Raw genomic sequence first — 20,642 nt, 5'->3', positions numbered from 1 at the left:
GCCACACCATCCTCCCATCCACAGGTGACTTCAGCTTTTCTTTCACCACTAACAAAGGGTCTGTGCTACGAGCTACAGATCAAAAAGTAAGTTTTCTGAGGAAACACCAGAAAGGTCTCAGTCAAGAAAGAAAGAACCAGGTTCTTAAACAGCCTCATGGATACAGGATTCTCAATAAGGCTGACCTTGACCCATGGGCAGACACACAACTGTCAGGATGTACCCAAGGGATCCTGTCTGGATTTTCAGGACACTTTGTATAGAAGAAGGCAATTTTGTGAAATAGACTGCTTAAATCAACATCAGGAAAACAACAATTATCAAAAATGATCTGAACTAATTTCATTGTGGTTAATGTTCTATTTTTAATGGCCATGAAGGAAAATCCTTTTATTTCTTCTTAATCTAGCTCTAACCTCAATTCAATAGTCTTACAGTTTAACAATTTATAAACTGAAGTGAAACACTCATTCAATGATATCTTGTTCCAGCTGATCCCACAAAATTCAGAAAATAAAAATACAATGAAAATTATTACTATAAATTATAAGCTAATAAATCATCAGATAAACATAAGAAAATGATTAAGTAGCGGCAAATGACATATTCATCCTTATCGATACATTGCTAAAAACAATGGTTGAATATTATGCAAAGTGTCTCTAAATTATTTTTTATGATTATTGTATACATTCAATAAAATCTGTCTTCCTTCCTACAATGTAGTAAAATAAATAAAATACCATGCCAAAAATTTCATTTAATTTATAAGCTAACAAGTAAGGAACAAGGACTGCATTTCATCCATGCAACTGGCCTGTTACCTGCTTTATTATCTATGGAATCCCAGCCTGACAGGTAGTAAAGATGTCACTGAACACTGACAAACCTAAGGACCTCAAAGAAAAAGGCTGGTTCATGAACTTAGGAGACAAACTGATCAGGGTATGGGGACAAAAACCCCCAAATCCAAAACAAACCAACTAACCAAAACAAAACATTTCTGGATACATAAAAGTAAATTATAACCCTAAGGGATTCACAAACCTCAAGACAGAAGTTAACTTTTTAAGCCTTAGTGTATGATTCTAGTTTTGATAACCATACCAAAAAAAGACATTGTACATGCCTATATAAACAAAACAAGGCATTAGTAATTGCTAAGCAAACTTCTGTGGTCCTTCCCGGCAGAGACCTGACCACAAGGAGGAACTGGGGCATGAAGCTGACTCTGTGCCCTGCATCCTTCTGAACAAGGGTGCACATCACATCCCAGTCGGAAAGGAAAACAATAAGAAACACTGCACTCTGATGAAGACCAAAAATAACAGGGTCACCAAAAGACATAAAACTGTGAGCATTTCCTGTAAATCAGAGAATCTCTAATAAAACAACTCTATCCCCGACTTTCGCAATGATGTCTGAATATGTCAAAATTTTGCAGATATAATCATGTGAGAAAACTGCTGTGTTTCCACTCCGGACAAAGGACAAACTAATCGTAAACTTGGGAACCTGAACAATTCTGTGGGCGTTCCTCCTTTAGTTTACATCTGTGGTATTTTTTGATGAGCCAGTCTTTCTGAAATCTGACTTCCTGGCAACTTATTTGCAAGTAAATTCCTTTTCCTTTCTCAATGCTTTTGTCTCTGACTTCCTTTCACCAAGGGAAAGGAGAAAACCCTCTGAACAAAGTCCAGGAGCCATATCGGATATATGCTACGATATCGCTCCTGCTGGTCTACATAACCAGGTTTACTTGCCCAGCTCCCCAAGAAGCACGTGCACCCCTGACATGCACACACTGTGCTAATATGCTGTAGCTTTCCTTCTGAAGAAAGTGCTATCGCACAATCTGATGTCTCCCAACACAGCTCCCCCCAAATGTCCCAGTGGGTACCACCCACCTTGACAGAGTTGTCTTGACTGGAGGTAGCAAGAATGTGCTCGCTGTCTGGGTGCCAGTCCAGGCCATGGATTTTGGAAAGGTGGGCTGCTAGATATTCCACTGCTATACTGGGTTTCTGCAAAAGATCAGCACTGAGCGTTGTCAATTTAGAAAGAACTTACTGAGTGTCTACCGCATAACAGTTTGCTGGGTACTGAGTGGGGATATAAGAATACTACCGGATACCACCTCTATCCGTTCGGAAACTCTACTTTGTTTTGTTTAAAACAAGCAAAACAACAACAAAAAGACTAATTTAGCTCTCCAAGCATGCTCTGTATATGGGCCGGTGAGCATCATTTCCTTCCGCCCCAGCCCATGCATGGCTTTAACGAAGGATACTTTTCCCCTTTCGTAGCATGGTCTGCAACTTCTGCTCCCCTTCCTCACAATCACCCGAGGGGCTATGACATCTAAACAGGTCCAATCTCAATCCTGAGGCTAAACCCACCAATCTTAAAGTGACCAAGACCCCAAAAAGAGAATGAACACACATCACAAAATAATATGATTAATAAGCATGTTTAAAACAAACTCAGAAAACCTAGAAACATATATTAACAGAAGATCTTTTTTAACTATCAAATTAGAAGACATATGTAAATAATACTCAATGAGGGTTCATCTATAACTGCTGGTGTACATATAAAGTAGTACAATCTTTTTGGGGAAAAAATTTAGCAAATTTATCGAGAGATTTAAAGAGTTCCTTTCTTAAAGGAATATTCCAAATTCAAAAAAAGTTTTAGACACGGAAGATGTTCATCTTAGTGTTATCTGGAACACACAAAAAAAACCCCAGAAATGACACAAATAGGAAGTGGAGAGTAATTAAATTTTAAAATCAATTATAGTATAACAATCTGATACAATATGATCTAGCCATTAAAAGTTATACTTAGAGGTTATAACATGGGAAAAATGCATATGTCATAATGTTAAATGAAAAAAGTATACATAACTATGTGCTTAATGTGATAAACGATATTTTTAAAAAAGTATAAAAAACACCAAAAACGTTAGCATTTGTCTCTGGGTAATAAATAGCACGATGAATGATTTTTACTTCCTCTTTCAGACTTTCTACAAAGAGCATCTATTGCTCCTATAATTAGCATTAGTCTCTGAGGTTAAGAGTACAGTCTCCACAACCAGCTTCCCTGAATTCAAATCCCACAACACACTGCGCCACAGCATACTCATCTGCGGAACGGGGATAAAAAAACGGCACCTACTTAAAGGCTAGTTATAAAGAGAAATGAATCAATACACATAAAGTTCTCAGAACAATGCCTGACATGACAAATGCTTAGTAAACGTTAGTATTATTAGTCTGTGCGAGTTTAAATGAAATCCAACATTATCACTCACACTGTACTTTTTAAAGTCTCTGACGCTTGCTGTCATCACTGCTGGTTTGACACTAGAAAGTGCCATAGTAGTAAAAACATGACCAACAAGTTTTACAATCCATCTGAGCAGAAGTCCTAAGTATGGATAGCCAAAAATAAAGTTAAACCCCTTTAAACAAAACAGCTAACAGGCTTGCTGAGGGAAGTCAGGGTTGTTAGCGGACCAATGAGAGGACTAGGAAGGAAGAGTTTGGCAGCACGTTTCTACAAGATAAGGAAAACAGGTATTGACAGAGTTCATGGCTAAATACCAAACTGTTTATTTGCCTATGGCTCTGAAAACAGTCCATAGCAAAGACAAATGAGCAAACACTTTATTTAAACCATTCACTATATTTAAATGCTATACTAATAACAAAGAAATAAAACCAATCAATATAAGAAATAAAGGAGTGGGGGTGGGGAGGAATGGCTATTACCACACTGGACTAAAAGGACAGAGACAAAAACTAACATATGGAAGACGTACCTGTCCAACCTCTACTTATAAAATCGCCTTCTCACCTAAGAGCTACCTAAGGCGGAGAGCTTCGACTAACACTTCTTCCTCAGCAGATCCCGGCACCTAATCCAGTCGACTCCCAATCTCTGCTTCACTTCCTTCTCCTCCCTCCAACTGTTAAGACCTTCCAGCCGGCTAGAAGGGGAAGGGGGCAGGGCGGCCGGCAGCACAGCTGAGGCCTTCCGGTCTGCACCTGAGTTGGGACAGCCCCTGAACGAGTTTCAGAAAAAAACCCAAGGTAGGTGCTCCCCATAAAGGCTGAGGATCTCTAGCCTCAGGTTTCACACAGCAGGAAGCAGTATTTATACCCCGGATCTTACAGAAGAAAGACGACTGCTCTCTAGGTCATTCCCTCTGGCAGTTAGAGATGGGGTAGGCCCATTCCCTGGGTCATTGTTTTCACTGATGCAAAAATACCAAATTTCGAACAGACTTTCCATTACAGAGCAGCCTGGGACCCTGGCACCTCTTTCATGCCTGTCAGTTACACAGGCTGCTGCAGGGAGAACACACGGTCTGCAGGCCCTCTTGGGGCTGGCGGCACAGCTAGGCTTCTGAGGGAGAATGTGAACGTACTGAGGAACCTCCCTCAGAGGTTTATACCAGAGGTATTCAGAATGCTATACATCCTAGAACTACTTTTCACTTTGCAATGTGGGGCATCTGACCATACTAGGATAGTGTCCGGTCCCCCAGGTTTGACCTCCTGGTCAATGATACACTCACTATTATTATCATCTTTACTTTGAAGATAAAGGAACAGAGGCCTGGAGAAGTTTAGTGGCTCACCTGATACCATACTTAAGAGGCAGCAGAGCAAGACTCTAACTTCAGTCAGGCCAAGTTCATTTTCTTAACCGATCATAATGCCTCACTTCCCTATCTTCCTTCAACACGGGTTTGATCGGGAAGCAAATGTCATCTGGTACGATGATCTTAGTTAAAACGCCAATTTACCACGCTGCATAGGGCACCCTACACTCTCGAGGCAAGTCCTGCTACTCAGAACATCCTCTTCTTACCCTCGGAGGGAAAGAAGGCCAACTGGGGAGAAGGAGAGGTTACTCACCCGCTTGTCCCAAATGCGCACATCCCCGTCATGACTGGTGGCAAGGCAATTGGCATTTTTTTTATTCCATTTGACCTGTGAGGCACCCGCTGCAAAGAAAAATCAGGGGAGGAAAGCTGCTGCCCTCAACAACTTCAGAACCAGAGGGCGCACATCCAGGGGAGCTGGATAATGAGTTCTAGTCGAATAAGCACAGAACCCTTCGAGTCTCTATGACTGCACCGACTCCATCATTAAAGAGAAAATGAAGCCCCCAAAATAAAAGAATTAAATAACACATAGGAACAGGATCTGAGTCACATAATTGAGGAAATAACTCCACTTAGGAAAAAACCTATAGGTTATCTCAGAGCAGCGTCGGGGGGAAAGGAAGTTTCTTAGCGAGCAGAAGGTGAGCATGGCTCTGCGGGTTGGTAATTGACTCATCGCACAACCTGGCTGTTCATTCATCATCTCCGAAGACCATGCCTGTGCTCCCAACCAGGAGAGCCTCAGCACAGCGCCTGTTCCTCCCCCAACCCCGTGGTTTTTTTTTTTTTTGGAGAAACAGTCTAGAAAGAACAAAGCCCACAGCTGAAGCTAGATGAATAAGCCCCAGTGTTGTCCAATTCTGCCCTCAGAAGGTTATGTGCACCCCTCCCCCCATCTCCCCATCAGCAGTTAGACATGGCCACCGGCCCTGTGCTGAGTCAGCAGAAGGGATACCCTGGCACCGTGTGAACTCGGGCCTTTCCAACTCTGCCAATACATAGAGGTTAACAATGAAAAAAGAGCAACTTAAGAGAGGAGGTGCACTGTAAGATGTCAGAAGGGGCTGAGACGTTTGGAAAACTGGACCATAACAGTAATTCTAGCTGTCTCTTCAAAATAATCAAGTTAATTAAGAACCAAACAATGGTCCACTCTCCCTCTCGCCTCTTCTTGTCCTCCGCTCAGACGACACATGACATTCTGCTTTGACGCCTCTCCCTTTTGGCGGGTGGTGATTACTGGGGTCACCATAGTAGATCCAGGGCTTTGGAGAACAATCTGACCCAGGAAGTCGAGAGAGTGTAATAGATAAAGCAAGGACTTAGGATCTAACAGGAAATAGAGTTAAGACCCAGGATTTATCCTTTCTTGGTTTTGGTGAGGATATTTGTTTGTCTGGTTTTTTTTTTTTTTTTTTTTTTTTTTTTTTTGCCTTGAGTCATCCAAGCAAAAGTGGTGAAGACCCCTTAAGATGAAGGAAGGAAGTGAGAGTATTACTTAAGAGATTAGTTTTGTTTCGTTGTATTGGCAAGAAAACACATCAGCTAGAGAATGAGTAAGAAGAGCCTGCTCCATTTCCTCATGATGGTTCTTTGATAAGTTCCAAGAAAACACTTTTCCCTGTGGGGGAGCATGGGGTCTAACAGACCAGGAAGCCTCCCAAAGATTCACCCTGCTCAACTAGGTCATGATGCCAGGGTCAAACAAAGGTCCCTGTAAGAATTCCAGATACAGAGAACACTCTGGAGCACACCCAGACGTGCTCTCACTGACGCCCTACCCCAAAGGCATGAACAAGGTACTGCCGGAGAGATGAGGACCACAGATGTGGGGAGCAGCAGCATCCAAGGCTGCGCCTCTCAGGGAAGGTCACATGGGGCAGCTTACAAAGGTCCACAAGCCTCTCAGTTGCCTCTTTTCTCCCAGGGCAGCCTTCTTACCACTAAGAAACCTTGCCGAGGTGCCAAAATGCAATACTGATGATCGGGCTTCATCACGGTGAATAAGGTATACCAGTTCTATACCCGAGTTCAATTTTCAAGAAGTAGCAGGAACACTCCATGAAAGCCCCAGTTCAGAATCCCAAAAAATAGTCAATTCCAACTGAGCAATGGAAACAGATCATAAATTAGTTTCAAAGACTCAGCGCATCCATATTAAACGACAGCATGGCGACACACTCACCAGCATCTAGATTGTAGAGAAACTCCCGGAACAAACGACCTGGTTTCTTCAATAAATTAACCGCGGGGAATGAAAAACAAACAAACCCAAAAAAGAGAGGAAGAAGAACCCCAAGAGAAGAGAGAGAGAGAGAGAGAGAGAAAGATTCGGGGAAATTTGAATACTGCTTAAATATTTCATGATAATAAAAGAGCTACTGTTAATATTTTTAGGTGGATTAATGGTACTGTGATTATGTTTCTTTTAAAGGATTCCTCTCTTATAAAAAATACTTACTAAAATATTTTTTGATGAAATGATGATAACGAGGATTTAAAATAATGTTTCAAAATAATCCCCAAGTGGAGGGGCGGGGAGGGGGGACAGTGGGTGGAGGAAGATGAAATAAGATTGGCCACACATTGACGACTGTGCTACTAGACGATGAACAGAAGGCAGTTCATTTTCTTCTATTTTTATAAACATTTGAAAGTTTCTACCATAGAACAAACCAATTTGGTTCCTGTCCTTGAATTCAGAAATAAGTTCCTGACCACAATCAACAACAGTCCTGACTCTAAATTCTAAGGGCAGCCTGAAGCAAGCCCCTTGCAATGTGGGACTTACAATTCCACCCAGCCATGATGAAGATGGGGTGTGGGGTGGTCAGTGTGAGAGAAGGAATGGAAGGAATGGAATGAAGACAAGCCAGGGGAATATCCACTCACCTACGGCAGACAGTGCAATGGTAGGTTTCCTTGTGTCTCTGAAACATAAAAGTAGGAAATCAAATGCCCAATTCAGATGCCACCATCCACCTCTGCATGCATTCCTTCGCTTTCCTTTCAGTGGGTACTTGGAGTTCAGTAGGAACAGGAGGGCCTTAAAAAGAGTGTAAAGAGAAGGCTATCTCTTTCCAGGTAGATGAAGTTTGTCAGTCACTTCAATTGTGGCCAGGTCTGAATTTCAAATCATACAGCCATATCCATAAAAATGAACTACGTGATTTAGCATAGCCTGGGTGACTCTGATGCAGGAAAGGAAAAAGCCAAAAGAATACCTTCCTGGTGTCATTCCTCCTAATGGAACAAGGGGACGGTCATGGAGGCCTAACTCTGCAAGAACCTTCCCAACAGCATTTCAAAGGTGGAGTGGAAAACTACTCTGGGTGTTCACAATGGCCAAGAGGTAGAAGCAACCCAAGTGTCCATGACCGATGAATGGATAAACAAAACGTGGTATACACGTACAATGGAACGTCATTAGGCCTTAAAAAGGGAGGAAATCCTATCCACATGCTACAACACAGATGAACCTCGAGGACTTGATGCCAAGTGAAATAAGTCAGTCCTGAAGGAATGAGTACTGTACAATCCTGCTTATTTGGGGTCCCTGGAGTAGTGAAACTCACAGAGACAGAAAGTAGAACGGTGGTTGCCAGGGCCCAGTGCGGGGCGGTGGGGGAGGGGGGGGCGGAGCTTGTTGTTCACTGCGTACAACAGTTTCAGCTCTGCAAGATGAAAACATTCTGGAAATCTGTTGCACAACCATGTGAGTATACTAACACTACTGACTGTATACTTCAAAATGGTGAGGATGGTCAATTTTATGTTTTATAACACAACTAAAAAAAAAAAAACTATTCCTAGATACAATGGGACACTCTTGGAGAGGCTTATGGGAGGGCCAGACAAGGCACATTTGCAGCTCTCACTTAATATTTTAAAAACCTGAAAAGGAATTGTCAGTTCTGTGTTTTTTAATCTTTAAGTTATGAAAACAATTGCCTCATGTAATTGAGGCGCACCCTAACCCGGCCCCATCGCTCCCTGGACGGTCTGTTTCTTTAAGAGCCTCTCTCTTCCATTTCCTCAGATTTTGTCCTTTGCTTCCTCAGGCTCTGCCTTTAACTAATCACCTCTGAAGCGCTAACCTGCATGGAATACAGAAGTCAGCAGACTCGCCCCTACTCCCTAAGAATCCCTTTCACTGCTCTGTCAGGTCTGTCACACCTCAGTGCCTGGCTTGTCTTCCACCTTTCAGTGTAAAATCACACAAAGCCATTGCCATGTCGGAGCAGAAGAGCCTCGTGAGGGGAAAGGGTGTCCCATCTGGGGAACTCTACTGACTATACCCTCTAGTTCGTCACCTCTAACTGTTACAGTAAAGGGAACTTTTCTCTACAGAGAGAGGGGAATAGACGTTTATTAAGAACTTAAAACATGCCAGGCCCTAGGCTGGGTGCTCTTTATTCTTCACTCCATGAAGAGTGACCCTACCAGGTGGCTCTCTGCCCCCTTTTACAAATGGGGAACTGAAGCCTCACAAAGAGCAAGTAAAGGGACAAGCAGACGTGTCCGTAGCACTGCCTGCAGTAGCAGATGTGTGTCTGACCATCAAAATCCCCCCACCCTCACTTGCCACTTCAGTGAACTCCAGCCTGACTTCCAAATGCCAGGACCTGTGTGCCTTTGCCAAAAGATCTACCTGGCTCCCGAAGCCCATTTTGTAAACCTTTGTGACAAGAATGAAATGCCAAGGAATTAAGGCCCCTGGGAGTCACCAATGACTGACAGTGGACGTCACCCCCACTTCCTGCTCTCGGGGTGGAACTCCCTCCTCTGAGGAGGGAGCTTTACACTAGTACCTAGTGGTCCCCAGTAAGGCTAAGTCCCACCTGCTCACAATGGTACGTGGATGGAAAATGCACCCACTATTTGTGGCCCTCCTGATCTTGTCTCTCTTTTCCATCTCCCTATGGAATTTCTCTCACCTCCTAAATAACATATCTGCAAAGTACCCCTCTCTCAAGGTCTTCATTTAGGGGAAACCAAACCAAGACACCTGATCTCTAAGATGAAGGTCTCAAATCGTCCCACAACCAAGTGGTTATGCGTCTTAATTATTCTTACTTGATATCCCAAATGTAGATGTAGGTGTCCACGGAGCTGGTAACCAGGAGATCTGGCTCAAACACTGCCCAGTCCAAGTCGCTGGGAATACAAGAAATAAACAGGACAACACAGAGAAAAAATTCAGAGTCTGGTTCCAAAGCACTAGCATATTTAGTCTCTAGTAGCTTCAGAAAGTCACTGTGAATAGGCCTCTCAATATGGTTCAACCTGAGAGTCTCCAAAGCTCTTTGGGAATGAATAAAATTTAACCGAGTTCCAAAGGAAACTTTCAGGTCCTTCCCTTTGTCATCACTAGCTATGGAGGGTTTCAACTACACACACACACACACACACACACACACACACACACGCGCGCGCGTGCAACAAAGGAAAAACACATAAAGCAATTTTTAACTTATGTTCTAAATCAGACTCGACCACAGGCACCTTGAGTAAACCTCACATCTCTTAAAGCAGTGGGAAACTGCCACGTCGCCAGACGGCTTCCAAGGGCAGGCCTCCGGCCCCCTCACTTGTGCCCTCCTCCCTAGAAAGGCAGGTAAGGAACAGCTGGCGCAGGCTGAGGCTCCAGCCTTTGTCACCGGTGCCCAGGTCCGCTTCACCGCTCCTGCGCTCCCTGCTGCTACTTCGCAGGACGAACTTTCCCCACCCAGAAACAGTGCTCCGGGGCAAGGGTGGGTCAAGGAACACTCCTGGAGCCAATGGAAGGCCACGAGTGTACGGCAACTATGCGGCTGGACAACGGCCTATGAGGCTGGGTCCCACGGCTGTCGGACAAAGAGCACAAGGCTGCTCCCTTCCGTCTCTGTACTCATGGGCACCGCGACGGTGACCTGAGGATGCCTCTGGCATAACTTCGTCTCCCTCCTGAGGCAAAGATCAGCTCTAATCTGTACTCTGGACCGGGCTATGCCTGTCTAAGTTTCTGGGATCGGGGTTAACACTGCACAGATGCTGGTTCCCAAACGCCAGCTGCTCTTTCCTGTGAAAGCCATCGCCTCAGGGCAAGCTAACGACCTAACAGCCACCCAGGGGACCAGTCAAGCTGTGGAGGAGAAGGCTGTGAGGAAGCAAGACAGTCCAGGGAGCCGTGGAGGGCCGGCGCCTACCTGATGACACGAGTGTGGCCTTGCAAGGTCGTGCCCACTTCCCCACTGCCGTCCTTCCACTTATACAGGTCGACCCGTTGGTTGCTCTGAAAAGAAACAAGGCAAAGAAGGCCGCGGGCAGCACAGCAGGCTACACGCTCTCCCACCGGTCTGTGCGAGGCCGAGCAGGGGACGCCATGTAGAGAGCAACCTGCAACGATCCCATGGGTTGAATTTTTATAAAAAGCCATCGGAAATAAGTACAATTACTATCTGAGCTAACCTCAGCTCAGTACGAGGACTCTGAATTTCAAAACAGAAAGGCACTGCTATCTTCAAAATGAACCCATCTTGAAAAGCTACAGCTAAACTGAAGCTACAGATGCAGCGCTGAGCATGTGAGTGATGGTAATGGACTTGTCCCCCAGCCACCAGGGGAACCTCCCCCCCGCTCTGAAGGTCACGCACCCGTCTCTCCAGCTGCCGTCAGTCACACTGGATTTTTTCAGCTTCTCATTATCGAATGCCTAGAGCCCGTCTACCACACTTAGACGGCAGAGACACAGGAAAGAAAACAGAAACACCACCAAAGGGGTGTCCTCGAGGGCAAAATTACACAGACTCTTTAAAATAGGCCTGTATGGAATTTCTTAAAGATTTAAGCAGAAAGATGCGGAGAAAATGGGCCAGAAGAAACCACAACTACAACAGAAAAAGATGAGAAGAAAAAGATTTGATTAAACTACATTTCACTTAAACAAACCAGCAAAGGCTCCCTAACTATCATGAGCTTATGAAATAAACTAAAAGTGAATGAAGATTACTAATAGGCCATTTAATAATTTCTGAACTGATTTTATATATATATATATATATCTGATTTTCATTATAGCTCAGAGCCAGATAGATTAATACAGAGTTCTGAGATTTTTATCCTGAAATGCCAGGTTCCAATTCTAAATAGGCAAAATTCCTGTGAAAAGGTTGGGATTCAAAATAACTTCCACTGGGAATAGAAGTGAAAAAAAAAGTCCCCTCATCTTACAATACTATGCGCCATTTCCGGAGGGTTTGCTAGTGCCAGTCTATGAACTAGGCACCTTAGGGACACCCGCCCTCTGCTCCCTCCCACCACACTGTACACAGGTGGTGTCATCACCCACGACAGATGAAGCACGTCTCATATAGATGAAGCGACTGAGACTCAATCAGCTAAGGCTCAAAAAGAAAAATTAATCAATAAGTTGAATTTTATCAAAAATTAAAACTTTTATGTATCAAAAGACATTATCAAGAAAGTAAAAAGATAATCCACAGAACTAGAGAAAGTATTTGCAAATCATCTATCTGATAAGGGTCTAGTATCAAAAGTATATAAATAACTATTATAACTCAACTGCAAAAAGACAAGCAACTCAATTCCAATTAAAAAATGGGCAGAGGACTTGAATAGACATTTCTCCAAAAAAAGATATATTAATGGCCAACTGCCATGTGAAAAGATGCTAAACACCATTAGTCATTAGGGAAATGCAAATCAAAACCACAGTGAAGTACCACTTTACACACTCTAGGATGGCTATCATTTAAAAATTTTTTTAAATAATAAAACAGGAAATAACTAATTTTTGTGAAAATGAGGAGAAATTGGAACCTTTGTGCATTGCTTGCGGGGCTATAAAACAGTTCAGCCACTGTAGAAAACAGTTTGATGGTTCCTCAAAAAGTTAAACACGGACTTACCACGTGACCCTGAAATTCTACTGCTAGATATATACCACAAAGAACTGAAAACAAGTACTCAGAAAGTACACGTACACGCATATTCGTATCAGCACTATGCACAAAAGCCAACCCAAACATTAATCGGTGGATGAACGGATAAACAAAATGCAGTCTATCTGTATAATGGAATATTATGCAGCCAAAAGGAGTAAAGTGCTGATCCATGCTACAACATGGATAAAGAAACCAGACACCAAAGGTCATGTATTGTATGATTCCATTTATATGAAATATCCAGAACAGATAAATCCATAAAGACAGAACACAGATAGGTGGCTGCCCGGGCTGTCGGAGGGGGAAATGGGGAGAAACTGCTTAATGGTAAATGGTCTTACGCTGAAGTGATGAATGTTTGAGAACAAGACAGAGGTGGCAACCACACAACATTGTGAATGCAATAAACGACACTATATTTTCATTTTAAAATAATTATCTTAAAAAAAAAAAAAAAGGTTGTCTTTCTTGCCACTCATAAATAAATGCAGTGTTATTTCACCTGGACTGAGCACTGAGGGGTCAGCCTAAATCAGTGCTTCCCAATCAGGGGCGATTTTGCTTCCCAGGGACATTTAACAATGTCTAGAGACATTTTGGGTGATCACAATTAGGGGAGAGAAGGGTAGCAGGTAGGGGCCAGGGATGCTGCTAAATCTCCCGCAGTGCACGGGACAGCCCCTGCCACAAATAATTACCTCGCCTGACTTGTCAATAGTGCCCAGGTTGAGAAACCCTAAACTCAATGAGAGGCTGAACATGAGAGGGGAGCTAAAGGGCCTTGAGATACAAGCCAACAAAAAGAGCATCCTTCCTAACACACAGGAAGGAGGCAGAGAATGGGACAGCAGCAGACTGACTCTCCCCGTCCCCTTCAGAGCAGTCCCCAAACCAGCTCAAGCTCAGACACCCACGGTTAAAGTCAGGTAGTCAGATATTATTATGGAAATGATGGAGAAGAGTAGCTTTTGAAAGGTTTTTTCTAAAGCTGACAATGTCACTCTTTTCTCAGATGCTTTCCTCTCACGGATTGTCAGTCCCAATAATAACAGCCTCAGACAGCACTATGAATGGTCACATCTGCTAGACAATAAGAAAGGTTCCTACAGATACTGTCCTTCTAGCCCACTGCAAAAGGAGCCAGAAATCGAGATCTCTAATTGTTCTGGGAGAACAGAATGCTGGCAGAGAATCTGATGAAATATATCAGAGATGATCTGCCCAGAATCTTCTCTCAGTCATGAATTCCTTGGAAAACCCAATAAATGTATACACCTTTTCCCTGGAAAAATTCACACGTAATCGGGCACATAAAATTTCAGGGCGTCAAATGATCTAACAAATCCCAATCTAGAAAGGACCCCTTCCTTTGAGTGAAAGTCTATATGGAAACTTCTAATTCCTCTGGAAGCAGTGAAGGTCAACGCCACACCAGCTCACTAGTTTCCCCTTAGAATATCCTTCATGGTCACTGACTAGTTACATTGCTGCTAATGAAAACGGGTTCTCCTCACACATGGAAACGTTTCCCTTTCAAAATGTGGATTTAATCCTTAGAAACACAAGGTCTGGCAACTACAGCACCATCAGCAAAACCTGTATTTTTTTTCATCTGTAATCTGTCTCTATCCTCCTTCCACACCTCTTTTCCACCTGAGAAATGAGGGTTACATTCTCTTCTCTACATAAGGTATATAGCTTCCAGCCCCAGATCACACGCTTAAAAGCCTTTTCCTGTTCTCCTTAAGCAAACTCACCGAAGCTGCAAAATAGTGCGCGAAGCTGTCATGAGGATTCCACTGCACAGCTCCAATGTCCCATTTGCTCTGGCGAGAGATCTTTCGGTGACCTTCGAAAGGGGCATCTAGATTAACGATGTACAGGAATCGGCGGCTAGGAAAACAACATCGACATTATGACAATGTAACAGCATTAGCATTAAGACAGAAAGGCACACTCAGAATGACATATGGTTTGCAAGCAGTGCTCGAAAAATGCCCAGATACATACAACTGTTTGTCTCCTCTGAAAGGCACACAAGTGACAAGAGTAATTCAAGGTGGCCATCAGACAAGCGGATGCCATATCCCTGTGAGAGTCTACCTCTGGAGATGGTCTTCCCTACCATATCCATGAAAGTCTGACTTCCTCCCTCTGCACTCAGCTCAAACCCTGCCCCTCTCCCAGCCTCTTTCAATCCCCCAGTTAGAACAGTCACGTTTCTATGTTACTCGTAATACATGGTCTGCACTTCGACAGCAGTATTTCTCTCTAGTAGAACTACTAATGCTCAGGCTCTCGTCCCAAACCAACTGAGTGTTTGGAATATGGACCACGTCTCAAATATCTCTGTACATCCAGCATCACTAAGCAGAGTGCTTTGTAGTCAATAAATGTGTGCTGAATTAAACACATCACTTATCACTTAGCCAAATATCCTACAGAAAAATCTCAAATCCCCTTGCAAGTTGGCTAACTGGAAAGGGAACTAAATTAAGTCAATCAGGAGGACAGAAATAATAACCAAAAAATAATAATAAAAATAACATACTAAGTGCATATAATGCTCTAGGTGTCAATCAATGTAAAGGAACTGAAAATAGAGCTGTTCTATGTTCACCTATTTTTCTTTTTTTTTAAGTGAAAAATCCTTGGTGTATAAATCAACATCTCAGCAACCATCAGCCATTGATTCATTGCTGGAGAGTGCTCCAAGGCCCTGGATATCAATGATAAGTGGGCTTAATAATGAAGAAAAAGATAACGTCCCTGCTTAGAAAAGACAGGAAATGGAAAGTTAAGGTGGCATGTTAAACTCTAGCAGAAACCCTAGGAGGGATGGTTACAAGAGAACACACAGGTAAGACACAAATTCACGGAACTTCTGGGACTTCTGAGAAAGTTGCTGCAGAACAAAGATCTGGAACCTCTGACCTCCTCCAAAGAAATCACCGAGTCCTATGGCAGGCAGGTTGGCATCTTGCCATTAGAACGAAAAACAGGAAAAGGCTAAGGGCTATACATATGGGGTGAGTGTCAACAGGAGAGTCATAGACATTTCAAAGCAAATACAGAACAGAAAGTGGGAACTTTGGGGAAGACACGCCTGATTAAACATGTGTTTATCTTCAGCCCCCTCTGAAGAACCACTAAAATAAGGGTAAGAACATAAAAGTCACAAACCCACAAAAACAAAGAAAATGAAAGAGGCAGTGAAAAGCAGACGGATAAATGGTAACTGATCTAGAGAAAGGAAGCTAATGCCCAAGGGTTTGCAGAGGAGAAGGGAGTGAGAAGCAAGCTGATTCACAGCACCCCGCCCGCTCGGGAGCTGCGGGCAGGAGGAAGAGGGAGAGGGCTGGACAACCAAAAGCAGAACAAAATACAAAACCAGAGAATTGTTGGAAGGAACACTCCAGAGAGTGGTTTAAGCACACCCCACAGAGCCAGGTGGCCGCCTCCCCATTCTTCTTCACCCAAGCGGAGGGTGGGTGATGTGCTTTAGAGAAACGACATCGACATCGCAGAAGCTGGGGACTGGGACAAGAGACGCAGCAAAGTAAACGAGAGGTGCTGTGCTCAGAACAGGACTTGAAGAGCGATGTGAGGCCTCAATCCCGGCTCAGCACTCACGACGCTTAGCTTTTAGTCTTCAGACAGCAACTAGTGACAGGAAGAATCTTCCCAGGAAGAAATGACCATCCCAAGAAAGAGAAAAAGCAAACAAATAATAACAACAAAACCTTGGGGGTATGACATTTGGGCACCCTCTAACAAAGGGGCCTGGTTCCCACCTGACCACACTACGGTGAACCCCACCACCACTCATGTGAACAGATTCCAATCACTCTCTAATATTAACAGTGCCCACGACTATCAGCCGCCAGGGGAAACCTAAAAGACAGACCAAAACAATCAAAAAAAAAGAAAAGGAACGGAAAGAAAAATCTAGAATTAATATTCTCAGAGGCAAAAGAAGACAATGTAAAGAACAGAAACCCAAAAAAAAAAGAGCTCCTAGAAATTAAAATTTAAGTTGAAATAAAACTTAAGTTGAAATCTGGTAGAAGGATTGGAAGTTAAAGAAAAGTACCAGAATGCAAAAGAAGACCAGAAGAGAATCCATACAGGATATTTGCCAGAACTAACAATAGCTCCGGAAAGAATGGGAAAAAATAGAGGAGGGGAAATTATCAAAGACACAGATTTCCAGACCAAAAGGGCCACCCAAGGTGCTAAAAATTATTCTGTATCTTAATCTGAATGGCAACCACATAGTGTATATGTCTGCAAATTTACTTAATCTATTCAGTTAAGTATACACTTTATATAGATATTTAAAGTTCAAATAAGAAAATGAAAATGGTGAGCTTCGATTAAAATCATGCTGGAAAAAAAATCATGCTGAAAAATAATATGAATGCAATCATATCTAAGAACACATCGAAACAGAAACACTTGCATGATTTTCATTCACATAACCCTACTTTCTCTTAGAATGCTACGAATGGCAACATCCACATCAGTGAATGCTAAGAAAGCTAACATTTGAGACACAGTTATTGTAGGGCACCTGAGAGTATTTCATGGGTTGTGAATATAGCTATATGAGGCTAAGTGTATGTTATATTTCTATTTGTTTAGATAAAATAAGCATCAATGTAAAAAAGGGGGGGCACTGTAGGTCCACACACAATGAATGAAAAAAGACACATACGAAAGCAATCACGGTGAAAATTTCACACGCACTGGAGATACGGATAACACTAGAGACAAAGATAGGCTTTTAAAGCTTTCGAGGAGAAAGAACAGGTCACATACAGCATCCAGAATCAGATGGCATAGGACCTCACAACAGTAACTGGGAAAAAGAACCCCAAATACCGATTCAACTCAACAACTGTTGTTATATAACTGTATTGGAAGGAGAGGGGAAGACAGGTATGTATGTAAGAGTCGCAGAGCAAAGTAAAAGTGCTAAGTCCTCATTTTCTATTGCAGAAAGTCAATCTGAATGTCTACGATGGATAAATCAAGACACAGCACTACACGTATACTGTTTGGAAAACTTGAGGTAATCCGAAAGAAACAACTAATAGAGTCTCAAGTAGTTGCTTCTGGTGGGTGGGATCAGGGGGGGCCGATTCTGCTGTCTGACAATATAAGCCTTGTAATGCTACTTGATTTTTCATATGTATAGGTATTTCCTCAATTTAAAAAGAAAAAGGGTTAAAAATGAGTAGAAAATTAATAATATATAGCAAAAATAACTGAATTGTACACTTTAAATGGGTGAATTGTATGGTATGTGAATAAAGCTGGTTTGTTTTTTTTTTTAAGAGAATGGAAGGGGGCACAAAAGAGATATTAATTTTTTCTTATCTTTGCATATGCAACACAAAAAATGGTATTGATAATTGTCTCTGAGGAGAGAGGACAGAGGGAGAAGGGAAAATTACTTTCCATTGCATATCCTTTTGAATTATTTAAATGTTTGATATGTGCTTTTTTTAAAAGGTAAATTAAAACATAATTTCAAAATAAAATGGAATAACAGAAAATATTCATTGATTTATAAAGGGGTTCATAAACAGCTGCATTAATGAAAACACAGCTGAATTTGAGAGTCGAGGTAGTAATCTACAGTAATATAAAAGGGTAGAGAGGACTGACCATTAAATATAATCATTCCGGGGCAATGTTAAGGTGATTAGCTAACGCAGGGGTGGCCCTTCATAGCCAGAATCTTAAAAATTTTGAGCTAAAAGACACTATAGAAATTATGTAGTTCAATTTCTTCATGATGAAATAGATTCCTTTATGAGAAAACTGAAGTCCAGGGAGGCCGACTGAATAAATGTCCGGGGCTCATAATTAAAGGCTTGTTATATGGGAACCCAGACCCCTCAATCCTAGTAACTATCTGTGAGACCACACCAGATAGCATCCTTCTGAAGAGTCTGTTCAGTAAACAGAAAATTCAAGACCGAACTACCAGCCACTAAAATTTCAAAGGAATTTTATTGCTTACCTGTTAGGACAGAGATAAAAATAAACTGCAAATAATCCCTACCTGTACCCCTGAGGTCACTAGGATAGCAGAACTAAATGCTATAACTATAATTTGAATATAAGACTATTTTCCAATTTACCAGAAACCTCTTGATTTGTTATTTGTTCCCAGAAGTCATGGCAGAGAAACAGCAAGCTCACTTACCCAGAAAGCACTGCGTGCTGCCCCAGACAGTCCACAGACATTGCAGTTGCCTGTGAGAGAGAACACAGATTCAGTTCTGCCAGCAAAGCCAGCTTAGGTTGGAAAAGACAGGCAGGTAGTCAGTCACCTTGGGGTCTTCCTCTTCCCATGGCCCAGGTAATCCCCAGCAGGCCAGTATCATTAGTCGTCTATAGCGGATACTTTGATTCACTTCTAGTTCTCATCCAAATTTCACATTCACTTTCACAGTATGGCAATTGCTGCCTGTTCCCTTCCAATGCCAGGACTACACACAACAAAACTGGTGGATTCTAAATTGAGGAGACAGAGGTCCTAGAGCTCTTGGAGAATCTGACTAGCTTGGAGCACACAGAGCTACTCAGAGCCCCTTCCAAGCAAAACCTAAGACAAATCTCACACACAGACACGCACACCCCCCTCACCCACACCTTTCCAAAGGGCATGGACTCTTCCTCCACACTGAACTGCAGTGGCGACCCTACTGAATCCACAGTCATATTCTTGTTATTAGGATGCCCAGTTCCTATTTAATGAGATATCTAGCGCATTCCACTACTTTCCTTTTCCCAGGTCTCCCAATTCCTAGGAAACACCATCTTTTCAGGATCCAAGAGACCACACCAAATCAAATGAATGTACATTCAGGCTGAAGCATGAGGCTGACTTTAATTATGGCAGTTATAGCCCTAAATTCTCTTACTTGAACAAGTTCAAATCCTGCCGCATTCTCAGGACACTGTCTGAAACAGTTTGCGCCACTGTTTGGTTATTAAATGCTTTTAAGTTATTTCTAAGAGACTATGAAGAAAGAAGCCATTTTGTATATGCTACTATACTCATGAATCGCAAACAGTGAACAGAAATTCTCTTACTCTCACTGGTCTTATTAATGGGATTCTTATACACCCTCAAGAAACATATCATAGGTAATATTGGGGACAAGATGCCAGAGTTTTCTCACTGGAGGCTGAAAGTGTTTATTATGTATCCTTCATTCTACTAAAGTTGTGAGCAGGGAAAAGCCCAGTTGGAAAGGCAGGCCATGAAATGAGATGCCATTTTCAGAACTCTTCTGTGCGATTTACAGATTAAAGGTGAGAAAGAAAGCAAGATGGTACCTCCAACCAGGGGCAGTACCATCTTTCGAGAGGGTATGCAATAGGCAGAATTCGAAAGTGGCCCCAAGATTCTAGGCCCTTGGTATGCGCATACATTCTCCCCATTATTCAAACACTAATCAAAGTACTACTATGAAGGGATTTTGTAGATGCAATTAATGTCCCGAATCAACTGACCTTAAGATAGAAAGACCTGAAATGACACAAATGTCCATCGGCAGATGAATGGATAAACGAAACGTGGTATATACATACAATGGCGTACATGCTACAGTATGGATGAACTTTGAAAACATTAGGCTATGTGAAATAAGCCAAAGGACAAATATTGCATGATTCCACTCATATGCAGTACCTAGAATAGGTAAAGTCATTGAAACAAAAAGCAGAATAGAGGTTGCCAAGGGCTGAGAGGAGTGGGACATGGGGAGTTATTGTTTGAGTACAGAGTTTCTGTTTGGGATGATGAAAAAGTTCTTCAGAGAGAGGTGGTGGGGAGATACAGAGACCTAATTACATCATCCCTTTAAATCTAGGCGTGAAGGTCAGAGACAGAGGAAGTCAGAGATTTGAAGGGAGAGCTAGGTCATTTCCCCTAATATCACATGCCTAATGTCACACACCTGAGCAAAGACTATAATGTATGCATTATCAGATTT

General features: G+C 42.5%; 1 protein-coding gene across 3 annotated transcripts in view; it reads right to left on the bottom strand.

The window, feature by feature from the left end:
* The window catches only part of WDR59 (WD repeat domain 59), a 67,512-nt gene that overhangs the window by 39,526 nt on the left and 7,344 nt on the right, over nt 1-20,642 (bottom strand). For 2 of the 3 annotated variants that reach the window (XM_016143871.2, XM_016143878.2), the window contains exons 2-8: nt 18,845-18,894; nt 14,385-14,520; nt 10,870-10,955; nt 9,758-9,838; nt 7,574-7,611; nt 4,932-5,020; nt 1,908-2,024 (exon numbers count right to left, since the gene is read on the bottom strand). In XM_016143871.2, the coding sequence (XP_015999357.1) occupies nt 1,908-2,024; nt 4,932-5,020; nt 7,574-7,611; nt 9,758-9,838; nt 10,870-10,955; nt 14,385-14,520; nt 18,845-18,894 (597 nt within the window). The remainder of the gene's footprint in view (nt 1-1,907; nt 2,025-4,931; nt 5,021-7,573; nt 7,612-9,757; nt 9,839-10,869; nt 10,956-14,384; nt 14,521-18,844; nt 18,895-20,642) is intronic. The other variant, XM_036231348.1, reaches the window with a different exon arrangement.

This window comes from Rousettus aegyptiacus, unplaced genomic scaffold (genome assembly GCF_014176215.1).
Source record: "Rousettus aegyptiacus isolate mRouAeg1 unplaced genomic scaffold, mRouAeg1.p scaffold_m13_p_14, whole genome shotgun sequence".
Taxonomy (NCBI): domain Eukaryota; kingdom Metazoa; phylum Chordata; class Mammalia; order Chiroptera; family Pteropodidae; genus Rousettus; species Rousettus aegyptiacus.
The sequence above is the reverse complement of the archived record's forward strand: the minus strand, read 5'-3'. Positions and strand labels throughout refer to the sequence as shown.